This window comes from Bos mutus, chromosome 7, assembly GCF_027580195.1.
Source record: "Bos mutus isolate GX-2022 chromosome 7, NWIPB_WYAK_1.1, whole genome shotgun sequence".
NCBI classification, from domain to species: Eukaryota; Metazoa; Chordata; class Mammalia; order Artiodactyla; family Bovidae; genus Bos; species Bos mutus.
In genome coordinates, this window is record NC_091623.1 from 50,821,598 (window position 1) to 50,844,479 (window position 22,882).

General features: G+C 57.4%; 1 protein-coding gene across 1 annotated transcript in view; it reads right to left on the reverse strand.

The window, feature by feature from the left end:
- FLT4 (fms related receptor tyrosine kinase 4) overlaps positions 1-22,882 on the reverse strand; it is a 41,369-nt gene that overhangs the window by 13,885 nt on the left and 4,602 nt on the right. Inside the window, exons 2-21 of the mRNA XM_070373506.1 lie at positions 13,452-13,548; positions 12,520-12,764; positions 12,208-12,320; positions 11,921-12,083; positions 11,589-11,728; positions 11,141-11,309; positions 10,728-10,845; positions 7,926-8,080; positions 7,675-7,837; positions 6,066-6,192; positions 4,813-4,921; positions 3,460-3,822; positions 3,032-3,178; positions 2,802-2,933; positions 2,520-2,626; positions 2,107-2,242; positions 1,529-1,633; positions 866-979; positions 610-698; positions 339-489 (exon numbers count right to left, since the gene is read on the reverse strand). Of these exons, the coding sequence (XP_070229607.1) occupies positions 339-489; positions 610-698; positions 866-979; positions 1,529-1,633; positions 2,107-2,242; positions 2,520-2,626; positions 2,802-2,933; positions 3,032-3,178; positions 3,460-3,822; positions 4,813-4,921; positions 6,066-6,192; positions 7,675-7,837; positions 7,926-8,080; positions 10,728-10,845; positions 11,141-11,309; positions 11,589-11,728; positions 11,921-12,083; positions 12,208-12,320; positions 12,520-12,764; positions 13,452-13,548 (2,943 nt within the window). The remainder of the gene's footprint in view (positions 1-338; positions 490-609; positions 699-865; positions 980-1,528; positions 1,634-2,106; positions 2,243-2,519; positions 2,627-2,801; positions 2,934-3,031; positions 3,179-3,459; positions 3,823-4,812; positions 4,922-6,065; positions 6,193-7,674; positions 7,838-7,925; positions 8,081-10,727; positions 10,846-11,140; positions 11,310-11,588; positions 11,729-11,920; positions 12,084-12,207; positions 12,321-12,519; positions 12,765-13,451; positions 13,549-22,882) is intronic.

Genomic DNA, 22,882 nt, shown 5'->3' on the forward strand with positions numbered 1-22,882 from the left:
GCCTGGACCGCTCCCCACCATGTTTGCAGGGTAAACTCTTGTTTATCTAGAAGACGACCAAATCAAACATCAGAAGTCTCACACCCCCAGGAGGTTGACCACGTTCAGGTGGTTACCCGTGTGGATTAGGATTTTGAGCTCCGACATTAGGGCGCACGGCTCGCTGGCTATGGCGCCCTCTGGCGGGAACATGGGGGCTTTGCTTCCTGAGGTGGCCTAAGGCAGAGTGCATTTCATACGCTCCCATGTTAAGTCCCTCCAGGAGGGCCCCAGGTTGGCTTATCCCAGGGTCCAGGAGCATGCCAGCCGTTTCGGGCAAGGGGAAGCCAGACTCTTACCTTCTTGGACTGGAGCGGCCCGCCCTGCCCCGCCCTTGCCCGTTAAGAGCCTTGTGAGGAGGGCCATGTCGCAGTTCCCTGGCCTCCTCTGGTCAGCCTTGGCGTCCTCCACCATGGAGCAGAAGCGCCTTCTCTGTTCAGCAGACTTCTCCTGCGATGCACAAAGCAGGTCGGAGCGGGAGGAGGCTCGCCATCTACTGGAAAGGCACTTTCTGCCCTCCCCACCCGGCTCACCAGCAGAGGCCTGGCCCTCGGTGGGGCGCCCACCTACCGCGCAGGGATTGAAGGCCTCTCGCTTGGTGCGCAAGAAGTTGGAGAGATTGCCATACTTGCAAAACTCCACGATCACCATGAGAGGGCCTGGGGCAGGGCGGGAGGGTGCGCTGGAGGGCAAGCACCACAGCCACGGCCCCGCCCCCAAGCCCTCCTGTGTCCCGCCTACTCCCGGCCCAGCTGGCCCTTCACACCCACAAAGATAAGGGCACCTTGGGGCTTCGCCCTCCCCGCAGGGCGCCCGAGTTCTTTACCATTGGGCTTGGTGCAAGCCCCCAGGAGGTTGACCACGTTGAGGTGGTTACCAATGTGGATTAGGATTTTGAGCTCCGACATCAGGGCGCGATGCTCGCTGGCTGTGGCGCCCTCTGGAAGCAACATGGGGGCTTTGCTTGGTTCCCGGCTCCACCTGGCCCCTGACCCAGGCCCTGAATATCCCTTTGTGCTGGCCACTAGCTCAGATGGTAAAGAATCCCCCTACAATGCAGGAGACACAGGAGTCCCAGGTTTGATCCCCGGGTCTGGAAGACCCCCTGGAGGAGGAAATGGCAACCCATTCCAGTATTCTTGCCTGGAGAATTCCATGGACAGAGGAGCCTGGTGGGGTACAGTTCATGAAGTAGCAAAGAGTTGGACACAACTGAGCGACTACTTTCACTTTCAGCTGAGCTGAGGCCTGGCCAGCACTCTTACTGGTGGGGGTGCAGCAAATACCACCTCCCTCTCTGAGGCAAAAGGTTTAGGTGGGACTGATAAGTATTACTCAGAGGTGAGCTCCAGGCTATGGATTCCCTATATAACCTCTGGTAAGAATCTGTTCTGAACCTGTTTCCCCTCCGGCACCACAGACCCACCAGCCCACCCAGAGTTGCTGATCCTCACCAGCTCAGCCACCCCTTCTACCCATGACCCCACACCTTTCAGCATTTTCACAGCCACAGTGTCACAGCTGCTGCCCTTGTTGATGCCAAAGGCTGAGGCTTCCACCACCTTCCCAAAGGCCCCGTGGCCGAGGACTCTGCCTGTGGGTGCAGGGAGCCGGTTCCAGGTGAGCTGTATGGGGGTGTGGGTGGAGAGGACTGGGCAGAAGGGACAACCCCTGTGGAGGGCCAGGAAGGAAGGCCCAGGAGGGGGAGGAAAGTCAGGAGCCCCCCTGCCAAACAGGAAGTGCATGGGGAGCAGGGTGGGGAGAGAGGGAGGAGAGAGACTGACAGGAAGGCCTGCATCCTCTCCCAGCAGGTGTGACAGGCCCACCCTGCTCAGAGCAGCAGGAAGTGACCTCGGGGGGCCTGGGAATTGAGAGCCCCTATAATAGTTCTGGGGATGCGTGCCTAGATGGACAGGTCAGGCCAGGTGGGGGCCAGGTGGGACTTTCTGGCATGAGTTCTGAGAATAGAGGGATTGCAGGGCTCCAGCCTGCCTGACCCCAGAGCAGCTGAAGCAGTGTCTGCCCAGCAGGACTGGGTGGGTGAAGCAGGCTGGGAGCGGGTCTCACCGAGGTGCAGCCGTTCCCGGGGGAACTCCCATTGACTAGCATCGTAGGACAGGTATTCACACTGCTCCTCCAAAGGCACCTCCCCGGGGTCCATGATGATGGACAAGTAGCCAGTCTTGATGTCTGCATGGGTTGGCTGGGAGGTGGGGATGGGGACAGCTCACTGACTTGGCCATACCATCCTGGCTTTGGTAAAACTGTGCTCAGGACAGATGGCCTCTCCTTAGGGACTTCTGATATAGGAGGGGACAGATGGACAACCTCTTGTCCTCTAAGAGTGAAGCATGGAGGGGTCTGGGGGGCCTCCCAGGATACAAGGCTTCCAGGTGAGCCAGGGTGAACCATATTCCTTAACTTAAGGGCTGGGCAGGGTGGAGAGAGCCCATGAGCAGCTAGGGATGAGGAGTACTTACCCTCCTCATGTTACAGAAGATGAGGAGAAGGAGGACCCAGAAAAAGACAGCGATGACTCCGGTGCCAACAAGGATCACGATCTCCATGCTGCCTTTATCCTCAGAGCCTGAGTGGGCAGAAAGAGGGGGGTGGCTACTGTGCACATATTGTGATGGGGGAGAGGGTGTACCCTTCCGGCGGCAGCCCTTCTGGTGGGCACAACTGGCAGTGAGGTGGCCGTGAGGAGACGGCATCGAGTGCGGGCAGAAGGTGGGCTGGGGGGCGCGAGGGGGAGGCGGGACCTTCCACAGCCACGCTGGCAGAGGAGTTGACACAGCCCTTGGCGTTGCACACACTGCACAGATAGTGGCCCGCATCCTCCTCGCGCACGCGCTGGATGCTCAGCCTCTGGTTCGAGTCCGCCAGGTCGATTCCTGCAGCGAGGGCGGTGGACGTTTGAGTTCAAGTAGGTCTGGGGCTTTGGCCTCGAGAGCTTCCGGACCCCGCCCTCCACCTATATCCATCCCCCTACCGGACTCTTCTTCCAGCAGCCTCTCATCTTTGTACCACACGATGCTGGGTACGTGCGTCCCAGCCACTGGGCACCGCATCTCCAAGGAATCGCTCACGTTCACCAGGAGGTCGCTTAGGTTCTGTGTGAGCCGTGGGGCTTCTAGGGCTGGGGGCGGGGGTCGAGAGAGAGCTGAATGGAGCTGCAGAAAGCAGGAGGGCACTCCAGGAAAGGGCCCTCCAGTGCTAGGAGCTCTCCAAGCTGAAGGGTCAGGATTTGAGCTCGGGGTGGGCAGGGCTGTGCACCTCCCCGGAGGGGAAGGAGACGGGGATGGATGCTCTTGCAGGCTCGGGCTTGTGAATGGACTGCCCAGGCGCGTGCGGGGCGGGGGGTAAAGGCTCCTTGGGGAGCGCTGCCCTGACTGGCCCCTCTGGCCCGGCTTGCCTCACCCTGCACGGACAGGTACTTCTTATGGCAGTGCTTGTCGTGGGTGCGCCGGTCCTGCACCTCGCACACGTAGTCGCCTTCGTCTTCTGGTGCCACACTGGGGATGGTGAGGGTGAGCGTGGCGTGGGGCTCCCCGGACGCCACCTCCTCCAGGCTGGCGGCCAGTGGCGTGGCAAACAGGTGCACGTTCTTGCAGTCAAGCAGCAGTGGGTTCCCCTGCGCGTCATGCAGCGTGGACAGGTTGAGGCGGTACCATTGCAAATGCTCATATGTGTAGTTGTCAGCCCGGCAGCTCAGGCGCACGGTCTGGCCCTCTAGGGGCTCTTCTGATGGCTCTGACTCTATGCTGAAGCCATCGGGGATGGCTGGGGAAGGAGGAACCACTCACTGTGACATTGTGAGGTGCTGGCGAACCTACCCACCTGCTCAGGGACTGTCTCTCTCTCTTTCTCATTGACCTTTGAACTCACTCAGCTCTCAAATAAGGGTGTATGTCACCCTACCTCGGCCAGGGACACCACTCTGGAGACCTCCTCTCCCTCTCCCTGACAAGAGACCGACTCTCTCAAGTCAATTCCACCAGGGGCTCCTCCTGCCGTGCCTCCCTCTAGTTTTTCCCGAACAAGCCCCAGCTGGGTACTGCCCCTACCTCTCCCAGGAGCCCAGGCCACCAATGAGTTTCTTGCCAGCAGCTGAGCAAGGGCGCAAGGGCCCATTCTCCCTCACTGCTGAGCACACTCCCACCCCTGTCCTCTTCCTGACACAGTCTGGTTCCATTAGCCTTTGGCAGTGGCTCCCGATTTCCTTTCGTCCCTCTAGCTGTCCACTGTCGAGCTCCTATGGGCTCCTCTCTCCTGTAGAGTGTTTTCTTTGGCTCCACCTCTCTTCCAGGTGCCCGCATTTAAACCTCTGGGCCCAGTGACTGTCCTTCCATGGTCTTCTTAGTGTTCCTGAGGTCATTAACAGGTTTGAAAAATCTGAGGCAACCATGGACCTTCTTCCCAGGGCCAAATGCACATATGAACCAGCTGCTGTGCAGGATCCATGGCTCAGGAAGAGGGTGGGAGGGAAGCGGAGGTAGGTGGAGCTGTGGGGAACAAGATGGCACCCCTCGGGAGGCACCTCCTGGTCTAGGGGCAGATGGCGCTGCCTCATCCCAGTTCATATGTCTATAGCCTCCAAATCTGTCCTCCTGCCAAGGCCCAGAGGCCCGGGGTGGGGCTGGGGTTTCTCCTGGTGCCTCACAAGACACTCACTGGGGCCTCAACGCAGGTGTGTTTTCTCCTCCCATGCCTGGCCTCCTCCTGCGCCCACCTGGCTCCTGACCTCCATCCAGGCCTGCCCAAGTCACTCACTGGCCACGTAGAAGTAGATGAGACGCTCATCCTGGCCCACTTTGTTGAAGACCACGCACTTGTACATGGCGGACACATTGGCCTCCTGGATCACCAGCTTGCTCACCGTCTGGACAGGATACATGTCAGGTGTAAGGATCCATTCCCTGCCTAAGTTCCCCTACCCTAACCTCCTCTTTCTGCATGGAAGTTGCTGTGCCCACCAGAATAATGGGGGAAACTGAGGCTCTGGGCTGGAGATGACCAACGCTCAGAGACAGTACCAGGACTGGTGAGGCAAGGAGAAGGTGATGAGGTCCTCGGGCAGCAGCAAGCGGTGGCTCCCCTGAAAACTCAAGGGACAGCACGATGGACAGCTGGCCTCAGCTGTGGCTGGGGTCAGAAGGCAGTGTTAGGCAGGACCAGAGAGACCTCTGGCTGCAGATGGGCTCAGGCTGCTGCCATGCTGGGGAGGCGACAGGGGCCTGGTGGCACTGGGTTGGTCCAAGCCAGAGTTCCGATGCGCTCTGGTCACATCGAGCATCAGCCTGTGGTCCCAGGAGTCGCTGTGTGCCCACAGACACCTCGGGGCTGCCCCCTGTGATGTGCCCACAAACACTTCGGGGCTGCCTGCAGCGCCTCTCAGTGCTCTAGGTTGTGGCAAGGGGAGGAGACAGGGTCCAGGGCTCCAGAAGGACTCTGGCCTGGGGGAGTGGGCAGCTTGGAGGCAGAGGAAGAGAGAGGGCCATAGGCTCTGCCTACCAGCCCAAGAGCCCACCCCCCAACCTCAAGCCGGGCACTTCCTGGCCAGCCTGGAACAGGAAGAGGCTCTGGAGGTGTGTAGGAAAACAGGAAGTGACTGTAGGAAGTGGGTGCCTTTGTTCAGTCCTTCCCCTGCTTGGCCTCTTCTAGGGATTGCCCCCAGCCTGGGCCAGACGTCTTTGGGGAGGATAAAGCTTGTCCCCAGCCCCAACTCTCCCAGCCTTTGCTAGTTTGGGCCCACAGCCGTGAATCTCAGCTTCCCTCTCTGGGAAGCAGCAGCAGGTCAGGCCCTTGCAGTCTATTGCAGGCAGGGAAGCTGATGTCCAGAGACATTGCAGAAAGGTTACTGACTCTCAGATGCTATTGCAAGAACTCTGCAAGTCCAGTGGAGACCGAGAAGGCTAGGAGAGGACCCCACCTCTCCTTCTGATCCCACCTTTCTTCTTCTGAAGAAAGGACCTCATCTCTCTCTTCTTCTCCCCCAGACACTCAGTGTCCTGGCTGGTCCATACCTTATTTTTGCCCTCCACAAACTCCGTCCAGGTGTCCAGGCTCTCAATGGGGTTCACAGCATCCTGTGTGGTCACCTCCCTCCAGTCCTGGCACTGTGGCATTCGGTCTCGCTGCTGCCGCCGCCGGCTGCTGGAGACAAGGAGGGACAAGGGCAGTTAGGGATCCAGGCAGAGGGGACTACACTAAGGGTAGGGTCAAGCTTTTCTCATACTCAGGGTCATCTCATCTCATGGTGGGGAAGGTTGGTCCCCCAAAGTAAGCGAGGAGGGCAGGGGCTTTGTTGCTGGCACACTGTTCAGGGCTCAGCAACCCATCCTGCATGGGCTGCCAGGCCCAGCCTTACCCAGTAGACCAGGATCTGTGCCTGCAGAGCATCACATGCCTGTGACTCTGTGCTAGTCCTCTGGTCTGCTGTGCCCCCTGCGCCTACCCTCATGTGTCCCTTCCTGCAAAATCCACCTAGATCTCCTGGGGCAGCAAAGTCACTCCTGTTAACTCCTGCTACAGGAAGCCCTCTCCTTCCGTCCCTCTTCTACAGCTGCAGCCCCTCCCTGGGACGGCTGTGCATCCCAGCACCTTTGGGCTTCTGCTGGGATGAGGGTCTAAGGCGGAAGGCATGGCGCCAAGGGAGGCTCTTGTCTGCCCTAGGGAAGCAGAACTCGCCCTAGGGCTCCGTAGTCATACAGGGCCTAACAGTAGATCATCAGATGGAAGCACATTTGGAGGTGCCAGTGATCTGCAGCCTCATGGTCCAGAAGAATCTCTTATGAGCCTCGAGTGCTGTGGGCTGCCCACCCCTACTGAACCTCCCTAACTGACCATGCCAAGGGCCACAGTCTCTCTGCCAGTGTGGCTGCCTCGTCTCCCTTGGTTTCTCAGCTACTGTCCTTCCCCAGCCTGTGACCCTGTCCCCTGTCCCTTAGGATCTCTTGCTAAATGGCAAATGTGACTAGTCCCTCCCTTGCTCAGCACCATTCACTATCTCTCTAGTGCTTTCCAGACCACTAACCATCTTGGAGCCCTCCATTCCTGGCCCTTGCTGGTTCAAGTTTTCCGTTCTCCTGGACTGACTGTCCCACTGGCACCCAGGTAGGGCAGTGTGGCCCAGCAGTTGGGCAAGCTCTGCTGCTTACTGCCATGACATTAGGAAAGTCGTGTCCCTTCTCCAACCTCACTGTTTCTCTCTAAGGGGTAATGGTGAGCACTACACGGATGAACTTAGTGTGCCTTGGAGTTCACTCAGTACACGTCTCGCAAACCCAGCCCAGGCCTGCCTGCTTGCTGAGGGGTGTCCTCCCTAGTGCCCAGAGGCATGTCCTTTGGTCCCCTCCAGACGTGCAGTTGCGTGTCTGGGGAGCATCGCTTTCAAGGGAGAGGATGGTGGGGGCCGCACCATTCCTGTGTCCAGCCTGGCCTGACAGTACAAGGGAGGGTCTGAGCCTTGCTCAGGCAAGGTGAGGTCAGGGATTGACTTACAATGCATGAATTGTGATAGGGTTTGGGTTTAAAGCGGAGCTATGGGGAGGGGTGCTGGTAGTGAGAGGGGGTTATGGTTGAAGTTGGGGATGGGGCTGGGAAGTAGGGGAGGCGGGGTAGAGCTACACTCACAGGCTGCGCTGGCTGAAGGTCCTGCAGGGCGTCCACGGCCGCCAGTGCCACTGGATGCCGAGAGGAGGGGGCACCCCGTAGGCCGTGCAGGTGAGGGCCTGGCGGCTATGGCGGGAGTAGATGCTGGGAGAGGAGGCCTCCTTTTCGTGGATGTGGGGGGGTACTGGAGACACAGGCAGACAGCCAGTCAGTCAGCGCACCCCCAGACACCCCCCTGTCCCCTCCCCCTCTCCTGCCCCACCCACACCTACCATTCACCACCAGCTCTAGGCTGATGTTACGTCTCAGGCCAGCCGCGGTGTTCCACAGGGCCAGGGTGTAGATGCCCGCACTGGCCTCCGTCACCTCCTTGAGCACCAGAACATGGGGACTGTGGCGCCCGGACACTGCCTTTCTGTCCTTGTACCTGGCCCAGGGAAGGAGTTCAGGGGTCTGTGTGACCTCCGCCCCAGCCCTGTCCTGTCCCTTCTTCTCTGAAGCGCCCCAGCCCTGACCACTAGAACACAGTCAGAAAGTGGGAGAGGCCTCCCGCCCCAGACCTGCTTCTGGGATGAGCAGCAGGGGTGAGGGCTGTGGCAGCCGACTCTGGACTGGGGAACAGACAGCTGCGCAGATGGTCCTTGGGCTTGAGCTGCAAGGGCTCACAACACCCCCAGGCTCAGGACCAACGAGAGTCCCCAGGGGCCCTTGTCTCTGCCATAGGCTTCACGGGGCTGTGCTGTGAAGGAGTGGAGGAGTGGTCCCCAAGGGCGCAGCTCAGACCCTGACCACGTGTGGGTCTGGGAGCCCTGACCCTGACTCTGCCCTTCCTGGAGCTCTCCAGATGCGTGGGCTTCTTGTTGCCCTGCCCCCTTTCCCAGGGCCTTTGTACTCACTTTCCTGCTTTGCTTGGATGCTAGACACCTGCAGGGCTCCCTCTCTCCTATATCCACCATCATCCAGCCATCAGAGCAGCTGTGTGGACCAGGAGCTGGCCCTCGGCCCTGCACGCTAGCTGGCCCTCCATGTCTGGGCGCTAGTGTTCACACAGGCGCGTGTTGCTTGTCGGTTCCCACACTGAGCTGTACGTACGGCCACTGCCGTATGCCCTATGTGAAGAGCGGCACCCAGCACACATAGGCTCTCAGTGTACATGGGTATAAATGGATGACTCATACCCCAAAGGAGACTCCTCTCCAGTCCTGAGTTGGGAATGAACGCAAGCTCTGGCCTCTGCCTGGAAGTAGCCCTCAGGAAGGCATCGTCTTCTGGTTTACTAAGCCAGAGAGACACGAGGAAAGCACAGCCCTCGGGATGGAAAGTAACAGCGAGGGGCATATAGGGGCCTGGCTCTCAACTGCTGCACCACAGCCCATTCAGAAGAGGTTTGACTTGCCAGAAGTAATACAGCAGGGCAAGGCAGAGTAAGGCCAGGCTGGGAGGCCTGCTGGGCTCTGGTGCAGAATCCTAGTTGCTACCTGCTGCGTTTGTGATCCTAGGCACACTCCTTCACTGCCCCAAGCCCCCGAGTCTTCACCTAAAAACCAGGGAAACCAAATGCTCCTTCTTGTAGGTGTGGTCAGGTCTCCCAAGATATAGCCTTGGGGTCAGCATGGTGCTGGACACACAAAGGCTGCTTCGGGGGCGAGGACCAGCCTGTCCACTAGATTTCTGTCTGTTCACTTGCTAGTAATCACCACATGATTACCCAGAAGACTGGACCCTGGTGGGGCTATGCTCACCACTAATGCCCCGGGGCAGGTGTCCCAGTGGACAGTGGGCCCAGCGGAGCACTTCTTGGAGGCAGATATTGACCAAGTGAGAGAAAAAAAAGAAAGGGCCAGATGTGGTGGGAATGGCAAGAGGAAGTCAGCTGCCTGAGGATCAGGCCTGGACCAGATCTTTGATGCAACAGAGCTGGCCACTCTCCCAGACAGGGTCAGTACTACTGGCCTTGGAAAGCAGGGGACAGGGCCTTAGTCCAGACTGCACCAGTGCCCTTCAGGATACTATCTCAAGTGTCCCGGTCCTGCACCAGGTGGCCCTGACGGACCCCAAAGCCTGTGCCTCACAGGGAGAGTCACAGAAGTCCCAGGCCCAGGGCTTCCAGGGCCCTCCCAGGAGAAGCCTGCTTCCGGACTATGGCCAGAGAAGTGGGATGCTGGCTGAGAATGTCTGGGCTTCTTCTTGCCAAGCTCTAGCCTTTCAGAAAAGGTCATCCTGTCTGGTAGGAGGTGCTCCAGGCTAGAAAGGCGAGGCTCCCCTGGCCAATTGTGAAAGAGCAGATGAGTCCCGGGAGGCTCAGGGCTTGGGCAGGAATGCCTTTACCCTTTCCTGGCCTATTTCCCTCCTGTGTATGATGAGAGTCAGACTAGAGTGTGATCTCCCAGGATCAGGCCATATAGACTGCTCAGGAGGCTGAAGGGTGCATGGTGGGGTGCTGTGCCTTCCCGAGTTCTCGGGGAGCATCTGGTGAAAGTAAAGCCACCACTGAGGGACCTCTTTCTGACTCTTGGCATACCCTGCAAGGAGTACCTTATTCTCAGGTCACACCCAGAGCAGGGATCTTGAACTTGTAGGCCTCCCGGAAGCTCTAGTTCACTGGCACACAGGTCTCGGGCCCAGCCCAGAAATCCTTGTGAAACTCTTATCATATCTCTAAAATTCTGGTTAGAAGTATCCTGGGAGTGGCAACCTGTTTGGAGAGGAGCCTAGGAGACCTGAAGCCATTCCTGTATGATCCCCTCCAGTGGGGGCCCTCAGGCTGAGTGGGTGCAGGAAAGAGTTAGATAAAGCCCTGTGCTATGCCCACCACACCCACACATAACAGGAGGCCAGTATTCACACTCTTTCACAGTTTAGCAGCAATTCAGGCCAATCTTCCCTCTAGCCAAAATACCACATGATGTGTATATTCCTTGGAATCTTCATAGGGGGTCCCCCACTCCAGGCACAGGTCCCCATCTAGGTCTCAGGAAGTAGGCCCTGATGGGGGGAATTTTGCCCTTCCCTCTCTGTGGCTCTTTCTTGCACTGGACTTGGTGGGTAGGGAGGGGCAGGAACAAGGGAGGTACCATTGGAACTCTGGTGGGGGATAAGCCGCCAGCTTCACGGGCAGCTTCACCAGCTCATCTCCTGCCGTGGCCTCTAGAACCGGACCCTTGAGCCACTCGACGCTGATGAAGGGCTTCTCTGTCAGACAGGAGACATCAGGGTAAAGCCAGGGCTGGTGTGGCTGACCCACCACCACCCAGGGATTTGCAGCCACCCCCAGTGGCCAGATGCCCTGCTCTCTGGGGCGTGGGAACTGGGCAGTCCATCCACTCATGACCCTCCCTTCCCTCTGGCTGGACTCCACATTATTCGGGTGCACCATGACCTATGACCCTGGGCCCACACTGCACAAGAACCCTTGTGCTCCAGGCTTGACAACTGACACCCAACCTAGCCCAGGCCATGCTGGGCACAATGGCCTGACAGGCCGTACCATGCACAATGACCTCAGTGCTCTCCTGGAACTGCTGGATACCATTGTTGGCCTGGCACACGTACGGGCCCAAGTCACGCTGGCTGACGTTGTGGATGGTGAGGATGCTGGAGAGCTCTGTGTGAGTCTGCTGGGAGCGCCGCTCTGGTACCCACTTACCCCGCTCTGCCTGCCCAGGACCAGGGGAGGAACAGGGTCAGAGCAAGTGGGCTCTGACAGAACTGACCCCCATAGGCACACCCCCCCCGCCCCAGCCCAACCAGCAGCAGCTCCAGAAGCCTTGGACTCAGACTCTGAGTTTTCCTTGGCATAGGAAAACTTCCCTATCAGACAGGGGCTCCTGGGACAGAGGGAAGTACGTGTGGGCCAGACCAGGGTGAGTGTGGGCCGCGACAGGGATTCCTGGGGATGATTCAGGTACAGCCCCTGCCAGGGATGCTGAGCTCACCTGCTTCCCTGGATAGTTCCAGTCAAAGGTGACACCTGAGTTGAACTCGGCCCACACGGTACAGTTCAGGACTAGTTTTTCCCCAACCAGCAGCTCCAGCGATCTCTTGGGGAACAGCTGGATGTCATAGAGCTCATTGCCTGGTGACACATGCACAGGGACCCCCATGCCCTTTGTAGGACAGTGCATGTAGAGTACAGGGCACAGGGCATCCCCTGAGACCAGCCAAACCATGGTACCTACAGCCCCACTGCTGGGAGTTAGAGGGTTCCTGTCCAGGACATGGGGAGTAGTCGCTGGGGAGGGTCCTACAGCCCCAGGCAGCCCCCTACCTGTGATGTGCACAACGAAGGGGTTGGACAGGAAGGCCTGGCCGCCCCAGGTGGTCTCACATTGCAGGTACAGGGCATCGCGCAGCAGAGGGGTGGGCACCCGCATGCCCCGGCGGTCATCCCACACCACCTCCTGTCCATCAGGCTGCAGTGCTGAGCTTTGCTGTAGGGACGCAGTGGCTGTCAGGGCCCAGCTACCCCCTGCCCCTTGGCCAGACGATTGGCCATTTTCCCAGGGACAGAACTGGAGGGCCGGATTGAGGGTAGAGATTGGGGTGGGGCTGTACCGAGCGCAACGTGACGTTCAGGCCGGGGATGGACACCAGGCAGGGCACCCACGTGGAGTCCTTCCTGTTGACCAGGAGTGTGTCTGGCTTGTTGATGAATGGCTGCTCCCAGTCTGAAGAGAGGGGACAGGGTGGGGGGGCGGGGCGGGGCTCAGGGAGTCTCTGCCCAGGTGTGGAGCTGCAGGGCAGCGCCCCCTCCCCCAGGGTCCCAAGGCTGGGGTTGCAGCCACAGATGCCAGCCACCTCTTGAGGACCCAGGACCCTGCCCATGGCTCCTGAGTACCCTTGGGGGTGGGTGCTGGGCTCTCTCACCTCTCACAAACACATAGGTGCTGGCCGCAGTTGTGCCCTCAATGCGAGCCTTGATGTACTTGTAGTAGCAGCGGTAGCTGCCTGTGTTGTTGGCGTGGGCCTCCTGCAGCTGCAGAACCTTGCAGTAGGGCCGGGTGTCTGTGCCTTCACAGTCTCGCACGGTCCCCGTGTCCTCACCATCCTTCTCCTCTGGGACTGGTGCATCCTGAGCCCCCGGCCAGGCCCACTCCAGGGGGTGCTGCCCCCTGGCGAAGGAGACAGGACATCAAGAGAGGCCCAGGCCACAGCCCTGGGGGACAGTCCCTGTGGAGCCTCTCAGAGGCCCAGCCTTGCTCATAGCTGATCCCATTCAGAGGTCAGGGTAGACCAGCACTTGGGGAGGGTACCCTTGAGCCTCCTGGGGCCTCTACCTGGCTCCTGGGCCTGCATTTGGCAGGCTGTCCTTCAGAAAAGCCTGAGCCTCAGATTACAGCTGGGGCTGAAGGGAAGATCACAGCTTGGCAGTCTGTGCGGGTGGGTCTGGGGCCAGTGAAGGGTGGCTGAGTGTGGGTGCAGGCAACCTATGGTGCAGGCAGCATCCGTGTAGGGTGACCTGGGGGTGGGCATGGGGTGGCCTGGGTCACTACGGGTTGACTCAAGAATGGATGCAGGGTGATAGATCTGTGGTCCGTAGGAGATTGTGAGGTGGGTATGGGTGAAATGGGGTAGGCTGCAGGATGCCTGCGTCTACAGGGCAGGGGATGGTCTGTGCCTCTAGGAACCTACACTGAAGCCACCTGGGAGCACCCCTAAGCCTTGAGGCCTCTCTGCCTTGGGGCTGGGGTGCTGCCTTCTGAGTCCTCTGCCACCATCAGCTCTGCCTTCTATAGTCTCCATGGTCTGCTAGGTAGGAGAGACCCAGGCCCAAGCCCCCCTGGGTGAGGGCGGAATACCTGCAGGAGATGGACAGGCTGTCACTGGAATCGATGACATATGTCTCTTCCGTGATGTTCAGGGTTGGTGGGGTCATGGAGTAGCCACTGGCCAGGCCTGGGTTGGGAGATAGGGTTAGCGTGGGATTGGGTCATAAGTTCACAAGACGATATCCATCTGGTGCTGGTGGGCCCCTCTGCAGGGCAGGTGCTGCCTAGCCTTTCGGCCCAGAGCAGGACTGATATGGCCCAAGACATCTGGGAACCTCCGCCTCAGGCTTAGCCTGCCCACTGGCTGCAGCCCCAAGTGAGCCCTGATTGAGGCCTGGGCTGAACTCAGGCCTCTGGTCCCCCAGGAGTGGAGCTGCCGACATGAAGTCAACAGGGGAGACCACAGGCTTTCTCCCACATTAGGCGAAGCCTGCAGTACATTTCCTTGGCATTAAGACCCCCCCTAGCCACCGCCTGTGAGGGGGTCCTGCACAGCGCAGCTCCCCAGACATGCCCCAGACTGAGGCCTTGGTTTCTCCCTGGGATTCTTCCTGTGGCCTTACCCTCTTCTACATCCCATGGAGTCCATCTCACATGTGCTTGGTTCCATCAGTTTCCCTTTGCCCCCAAGGGACCTTCAGGCTGCCCTTGCTCCCCACTCCCTGCTCCCCCTGCCTCAGCCCCTCCATGATTCCAACAGGTCTAATCCCCAAACAGAGAACTGCCTCGCCTGGTTAAACACTTCCTGTAGCCCTCCAGGACCTCGGCCCTGCTGCCCACATGGCTTCTTAGTCTCCATCTTCCTCCCAGCAGGAGAGTGTTGCGTGCGTGTGTACACATGTGTGTGCATGTGTGCACGTGTGTGTTGTCTTTGTGTGCATGGGCGTCTGTGGGCATAGATCTGTGTTTATAGGACTGATGATGAGTGCTGTGTGTGTGTGATTTTGTGCATGTGTGTTACTGACATGTCTGTGTGTGTGTGTGTGTGTGTGCGTATGATCCTGGAGGAGTGTGGGAGCAGGCCCCAGGGGAGGTCTGGGCCTAGAACTCTGGCAGATGCATCCTGCCAGGACCATCCTGAGACAACAGGAAGTGAGGACTGTGTGGCTGGAGGCCCGGGGCTGTGTTCTGTCCCTCCCCCGAGTCCCTGTCCTCCTGGGGGGCACAGCCCACTGCCCTGCCCTAGGCCCCAGTCCCACAGGTCCAGTTCCTCTGCCCTCCCCAGTTCAGCCTCCTGAGGCTTAGAGTCTTGCCTTGGCAGCAAACTGTGGGAGGCAGACCTTGGAGGAATCCCCACTATAGTGGATTCTACCTCACCCTGACCCCAAGCTGCCCTAGAAAGCAGCACAGGATGGTACACTCTGCACACCAAGATCTCATTTCAGCATCACATGGACAAGATAGCTCCCAGGGTCTGGCCTTCTGCTGGCCAGACTTCTCTATGTACCACACCACCACTGGTCAGAGGCAGAAGGTCCTCATTGAGCATCTAATCCAACTAGCATCTACTCCAGCCAGGGAACCTGAGGCCCTCCAGCTGGACTGCGTGGCCAGCTGCTGGGACCACTATGCAGTCTCTCCTTAGCTTGAATCCAGTGCACCCACTCCTGGCACTCAGGACAGAGGCCCACCCTGGGATCCCCAGGTGGGAAAGTAGCAGGCCCATTCCTTCCCAGGGTGGGTTCTGGCTCCCCATCATACTTCCTCACCTAGCCCTGGGGCTGCTCAGGTGGAGAGGCCCCACAGTGCAGATGATTCCTTCTGGTGGTGAGGGGCTGGGAGTGAATGCCAGGAGGACACCTCTAAGGTGGGTTTTGAAAGAGAAATAGGATTTTCCAGGCAGTGGAATGTGAATAAAGCCACTCTACAAACTGGCTTCTGAGCTACAGAAGCGGAGGAGGGGCAGGGATGATGAACTTGGGTTTGTGTGAAGGGATGAAAGAACCAGCTCCCAAGTGGACCACTCAGGGGTCAGGCCTGAGGCTGGCATTTGGGCACCAGAGGAGACAGGCAGCAGCCAGGACCTATTTGCCCTGGGTCATTTGTGCCCCATTGTGAGGGCTGTAGTGTTACTCTGGGGCCCCCGGGAAGGCCAAGCTAGGGCCTCCTTCCCTGAGGTGCTTCTCCAGGGCATGCCCTTGGCACTAGAGCTACGGCAGTCGTCAGCCCAGCTTCCTTTGCCAGCTCTCCTTTGCTCCCAAGATAAAGCGGGGAGACCCCAGGCCTCTCCCTCTGCCCACTCCTCTTCTTTCGGGCTTTATCGAGACATCTGACAGGCACAGACTTCTCACTATCATCCCAGAGTGCCAGACTTCATCTTGAAGTCTCTGTGTTCATTTTTTCACCCTGGACATTTGTACTTCCTTCCCTCCTGTGGATCTTCCTCTTTAGGTTCTAATTCACGAGTCCCTCTATAAGGGGCAGTCACTCAGGAGAGACTCAGGTGGTGCTGGCCCCTAGGCTCATGCTGCTAGAACACTTACTAGACTGAATCATGGTTTTCTGGTCACATCTGAACAAAGACTGCATTTTATTCATCTTCCTAACCTTAGTACACAAGAGGTACACACCTAAAATTGAGGATATGTATTCAAGAATACGTAGGCAAACTGGGAGATTGTTGAGCGACAGGGAGGACTGATGTGCTACAGTCCATGGGGCTGCAGAGTTGGACATGATTTGGTGAGTGAACAACAACAAATTCAAGAATGGTAGGATGGATGAAGGATGATCAGATGAATGAATGGGTGAGTATGTGGAAGGATGGTGGGTTGAGTGGCTGGATGGGGTATGGAGCCTATAGGAGCTTCCTTCCTAGAGGCTACCATATCACCAAAGGAAGCATCTGAATCACTGTGCTAAATGGGAGGTTCGTCCACTATGCTTGCTGACCCTTTCACCCATCTGAGAGCTTTCCTTTATTGCCACATGCCCGGAATTTCCCCGGTGCTCCTTTTCTCCCCCGCCTCTTCCACTGCACCCTGTGTGAGCAGTCGTCTGTGCTGTACACATCACTGGCCTCCTCCATCCTTCCTGCCTTAACTGAAATCTGCATTTCTGAGGACACCGCTGCCCCTGGGGTGGTTACTGCTCCCCATTGCACATGTTGGAGAACTCCTTGTGGTCACTTCCCCTTTTCCAGCAGCACCACCCACTCCCCACTAAAGCTGTCATCAGCCCTGTCCTGGTCATTTCCCCTCATTCTCTGCTCCTGGCTCTTCAGGCTCCCCGACCTCAATCCAGGCCATTTCTCAGAACTTCGGCAGCCACAGGACTGAGTCACCAGCACCCCGCCTTTGCGGTCCTCATCCCCATTGTCCCCCGCCTTCAGCCCCTCACTTCCTGGGCATACCCCGGTCTTGGTCCGCACCAGAAGCTGTCACCATCAAGTCCCTGTTCTCCTGTACTTCTTGCTTTGCCTCCTCTGTCTCCTACTAAATCTCACCAGTGCTAAGTCCTTCAACCTCATCAAAATATCCAGGCCAGGAGCCCCTCTGCACTGCCACCTCCTCCTGGCCCCGCCCCTCTCCTGGCACTGCATGGCCCACAGCCCATCATCCTGAACGCTCCCTTGCCCATGCCTGCTTCCCCAGCCCTGCAGTGCCCATGCCCCTGAGAGGCTCAGCATGCAGCGCAAAGCCCGGGACCCGTGCTGCCTCCCCACTCTCCTGGTGGCAGAGCCTGAGTGGCCTCGGGCTGAAGTTCAGGGCAGTCCCTCCTCCTTCCCTCTCAGCACTAATGAAGTAGAGGCATCAGATGGAGACCCCTCATCTTCCCACACTCTAATCTTACACCCTTCCCACACCCACATCTCTGACATCCCTGCTCCCAAGGCCAAGCCCTCCAACATGTCAGGGATCCCAACCCCCCCAGATCTGACCTCTGCAGATCATTTCTTTCTTTTCTGGCTACCAACTTTCCTCTATGCAATCATCTCCCATCTTGTAAACAAACAAATAAACAAAAACTCTCCACTTCCTTGATCCTGTATTCCCTTCCCCTTTTCTACCCCCATTCATAGCAAAAATTCTGTTCACTGCCTCCTTCCTTTCACATTTCCTCATCTTCCCACAGAGTGCAGCCTCCCTCTACTTCATGGAGCCACTGGCAAGGTATCCTGTGGCCTCTGTGCCGCTGCAGGAGGCTCTCCAGGGCAGGGAGCAGAGCTGTCCCCTCTTCTGCTAGCTTCTGTGAGCTCACCCTCCCCTTGTCTTCCATCCCTTCTGCCCAGCACCAAATACTGTTCCTAAGTGGTCATGTATTAGGTTGGCCAAAAAGTCCATTCAGGTTATTCCATACGATCATATGGAAAAACCTGAACAACATTTTTGGCCGACCCAGTACTTACAAAATCTCTACCTCCAGCCCAGAGCCCCTTCTCTCAACTGCAGCTTTAAGGGACCAAATCATGCTTAAATGTCATTAGTGACATTCCACTATACTTCAAGGAACATCCAAACTTCTGACTGTGGCCTGGCCGTCATCCCCTTTCCATACCCTCCTGACCAGGAGGTGTGACCACTCTCACCTCCTGCTCTTGTCTTCCAGCCCCCGTGGCCCTAGGCTGTTCCATATCATGCCACGCTCCTTCCTACCCCAGGCTTTTACACACACCTCTCCTCCTGATGAGCCTCTGCTCACACGCCTTGCACAGCCAGGCCCTTCTCACTTTCAGGCCTCAGCTTAGACATGGTCTCTGCACTCCCACCCCAAAACCTAAGTCCTCCTTTAAGCTCCACCTTAACCTCCTGGTTGGTTATTTCATTCTTCTTGTCATAATATGTAATTTTGTTATGTACTTAAGTTATGTTTTTCCATTTCCTCTCCTAGACAGTAAGTTTCAATGGTGTAAAGACCCAAACAGTCCCTTTTCCAGCCCACTCCATGCCGGGCACTGTACTTGACACAGAGTCAAGGCTCCATAAACCCTTGTTGAATGAATAAACAAATGGACAGATGGACAAAAGCACAAATGAGTGGATGGATGAACGGAAGGATAGAAATGTGGAAAAAAGAAAGGGTGGCTAGATGGAAGGACAGATGGGCAGTCAGATGGAGGGATGGGTAGAAAGATGAATGGATGGGTGGAGAGAAGGATGAATGAATGGCTGACTGAACGAATGGCTGGTTGGCTAAACAGACGTCTGCAATCAACCTTTGGGTTAAAACTCTGTCGAACCTTGTTGTGCCTTTGTAAAAGGTTCCAGTTTTAAAGGCCAGGTCCCCTGGTGACCATGAATAGCCCAGACTGCTCAGCAGCTGGGGAAGATTCAGGCCTGTGCTGCCATGCCTGAGGCTCTATACTGCCCAGCCCCCACGTGCAACCCCAAAGAAGGCGCATCCTTCCTGCCTGGCTGTTGTCTGTCCCCGCTGTCCTTCCCTTCCCGAAGCAGGAAGCACTGTCATCCTGGCCTCTGCTGCACTCCCCCTGCCTTCCTGTTCCTGGCCCAGGAACTGGCTTCTTCCTTCCCCTGGCCAGCAGCCCTGGCCCCCTGGCCTGAGCAGAGCAGTCAGGGTAGGCGCCAGGCCGAGGTCAGGGGGCCAGAGTGCATCCCTCCTCTTCCCTGTGCTGTCAGCAGCCTTGGGCGGGGGGCCGTGGGGTCAGCCGCAGGTGCTGGGTATGGGAGCAGCACCCCGGGATCTTGGGTGAGGGTAGACAGGAGGGTGGGAAGGCCGGTGGGCTAGATACTGACCACATCCCAGCACTTAGCGCCTCATTTGATCCTTACACTTACTGGGAAAGAGGGATGGATTGGGAGTCCAGTCAACAGGGAGGACACTGGGGCTCCAGCCTCCACGTCAGTGGTAACCAGCAGCTGTGCAGGAGCCCAAGTCTGCCCAAGTCCAGGCCAACCCTGCCCGGGACTTGGCCCTCACACTTCTCCATCTCCTCCTGTCCATTGCCACTGCTAGTGCCAGTCTCCTGACCTCTCTGCTCCCTAGCAGTCTCCTCCCTGGCCTCCAATTTGTCCCTCAGCCCAAAGGACACCTTCCCTGGCTCCTTGTGGCCCTCTGGATCTGTAAAGGCCCTTGGCCCAGCCTCCAGAGCTCTGCCCTGCCCCACTGGCCCCCTTCCTGGTCACCTCCCAATGCTTCTGCCACACAGTCAGGGTATCAGCCACACCCAACGTCCCCCGCAGAGCACCCCAGGCACTCATGCACCACACAGGGAAGGGCTGTACCACTGAGTGGCTCCTGAGGGCCAGGGTGTCACTGGGCCACGTCTCTGTCCTGAGGTCCAGCCCTACCAGCCCAGGCCCATGATGTCAGGACGGTGCTCCAGCTCGGGGGTGCCATTCCACCTCTGGCAGTGTGTTGCAGTAGTGGTTTTTGCATTTGGCAATTTCCTATTTCAGGCCCTGTCATGATCACCCAGTGGGTAAGAGGGGCTGTACAGCAGTTCTGCTAGTCGGATCCATGGTCTCCTGAGCAGCTATGCCCTGAAGACTGGGGGCAAGCTGAGGGGGAAGCACCAGGGCCAGGTGAGGCCAGGTGGGGGCTCTGTGCAGCAGTCCCAGGGCTCAGCCAAGTTGGAGAGCCTGCTCTCCCATCACTCTTGGGGCCGGGCTTGTGCATTGACCTTGGGGGAAGGCTCACGGTGTGTTCTGCCTTGGCGTTCCCCTCCAGCCCCACGTAGATGGCAGTCTCTGTGCCTCCAGAGAACAAGGGTGAGGGCATCGGTCCTCCCACCTCCCGCCCTGCAGGGCTGAGAAGGCTACGCCGGGAGGGGCTGTTCAGAGAGAGTGCTCAGCCCTGAGAGCCCAGCCGTGTCCCCTCCAGTGTCACTCTGACTGTATGACCTTGGGCAAGTCACTTCCCCCATCCACACTTATGAAATGAGAATTGTCCCCAGGATCATTGAGAACCACAGACCACAAATAACGTACGATCACACGAAGAACCGTGGTAAGAATGTGCTATTGTGGGCTGAGGCACACTGAGAGGCACACTGAGAGCCTCTCCCAGCCTTGGAAAAGCTTTGCCTTTCACAGCTGGAGCAGCTACTGTGACTTGGTGCCCTGGCCACAGTGCCAAGGTTGCGGGGCAGTCAGAGAAAGTCTTACCAGTGGAAGGGAGTGTTCACATGAGTTGAAAAGGACTTTGTAGAATGAATAAGAAATCGCTGGTCCAGGAGGAGGGCGCAGAGGGCAGAGGGCCATGTGGCAGAGTGCTGGTGACCTTGGGCTGTCAGGCAGGCAGAGCTGTCAGGGAGGGGGCGCACAGCATGGGGCAATAAGGCCCCAGAGTTGGGCCATGGGTCACAGGCCTAGCCTTAGGCTCTTGGCAGGCTCATTTAACTGGAGCCCTGCTTAAGGTGCGCTTCCTCCTCCTAGAGGGGCTGTCTAGAACCCTCTAGTCTAGAGCCCCAAGACTTCAAGCCCACCTCTGAGCTCCCCCACCCTCTCTGGCAGCCCTCCTGAGCTCCAGCCCTAGGGGGCTCTGCTTCCCAGCTGTTTCCTGCCAAGTGCCCCCAGCCCTAAGACCTAGACCATCCCCACCACTGAGGAGAACAAGGAGCCACAGGGTAGCACAGAAGTGTCCCCGAGCCCAGATAAGCAAGCATTAAAAGGATAGAGGATTCCCAGTATTGGCAAGGCTGTGGGCAAACAGGCACTCACAGAAATGAAAATTATGCTCATTCACTTTGACCCTCAAATTCTGCTTACTCCAATACATCCTGTTACGACAACAGACAACAAGCGCAAACACTTTCTGTATGCCAGCACAGCCTACACACTTGAGCATACCACACCCCTCTATTGCCCCCTGAAAGAAGAAAGTGAAAATGTTAGTCATTCAGTCATGTCCGGCTCTCTGCGACCCCATGGACTGTAGCCTGCCAGGTTCCTCGGTCCATGGGATTCTCCAAGCAAAAGTACTGAAGTGGGTAGCCATTCCCTTCTCCAGGGGATCTTCCCAACCCAGGGGTCAAACCCAGGTCTCCTGCATTGCAGGCAGATTCTTTACCGTTTGAACCACCAGGGAAGCCCCCTGAGGTGGGTACTATCCTGATCATTTTGCAGATGAAAAAACGAAGACACAGAGGTTCACTTACTAGTCAGAGATTATCTTTGGGTGACAGGATTATGGAGACTGCTGTTTACTCTATACCTCCTCAGAATCAGCACCAACAGCAGAGTGGCTGGAAGCACCAGGCTTGCTCCTCGCCTCTCCCTACCACCCTGGCAAAGTGCTTTGCATTCCCAGAGCTCCAACACTGAGCAGTAGATGTCCTCTAGCCTGAGTGCGACCCCTAGATGTTCTGGGACTGCCCTTTTCAGCCCCTTTCCTCGCCATCTGACTGACTGGCCAGCCTCAGTGTCCCATCCTTGGGTTACCACACTTTCGTCTCCCCACTGGTCCAGGCCTTTCGCAGTGGTTAGAGGATTCTTTGAGAACACAAATCCTTCTTCTACCTAAAACCATTTCCTGCCTCTCTGCTGCTTGGAGACGGAATCTGAGCTTCTCATATGACTCTCTAGTCACACTTGTCACTTGCCTGGTACCTACTCCAGCCCTAGGCTTGCATTTTTAGGTTCCTGGGAGCCTCTCTGCACATGTCCACAGCTTCATGTAGCAGCTTGACTCATTACACTCAACAGTTCCTCAGTGCAAGAATTAGATCCTTTCCAGGGTGGCATCGCCAGCATGGGACTTGGCCCTGGATTGCTCTTGACTGGCTTTGAGGATCCAGGGAACAAAATTAGAGTGCACAGTGTGTGGGCAGAGGTGGAGGTGGGGATGGAGGGGCAGAGGTCCTGCACCGAAGCAGGCACATCTGTCAGGGGCAGGTCCAGGGGGAAGCAACGTGTCTAGCGGCATGCTGCTTTTGAAAGCTCTCTGGGACATCTAGGTGAAAATGTCCACAAGGTGGTCAGCAATTTAGGACCCCACATGCCCACCTTGCTGGAATATGGGCACACCAGCTATGCCTGCCCCTTCCTGCTCCTCAGCCCTTATGCCATCTGGCACCAGACCCCAGACACCTGTCACTTCCCTCAGAGCTGCTCTGACAATCTAATGAGCCATTTCACTCCTCTAATTTTCTAATTAATTTTACTAATCTCCAAAATGGGGACAGTAGCCTACATCACAAGGTTAAAATCTTCACACACCCCATAGAAATTTGATTAACCATTTCAGACTGAGGTGGGACTCACTGGCAGTGTGTGTGCACATGTGTGTATGTGTGTGCATGAGTGCTGCTTCACACAAACAAAACTTCATTAGGTAGAATTCTGAAGAGCTTTGAGGATGGTGTTTAGGTTGGGTAAGGATGAGAGCTTTCCGTGAACCTACCCTAAAGCTTAGATTCTGTGCTCCTGGGGCACACAAGGGGTGGGGAATGAGGCTCTCTTCCTGCCCTAGTAGATCCTTCCCACTTGGTGCAGCATCACCTTCTGCCTGAAATTCTTAGCAGCCTCTGGCATGTATGTGGAGCACAAGAAAGCTCACACACT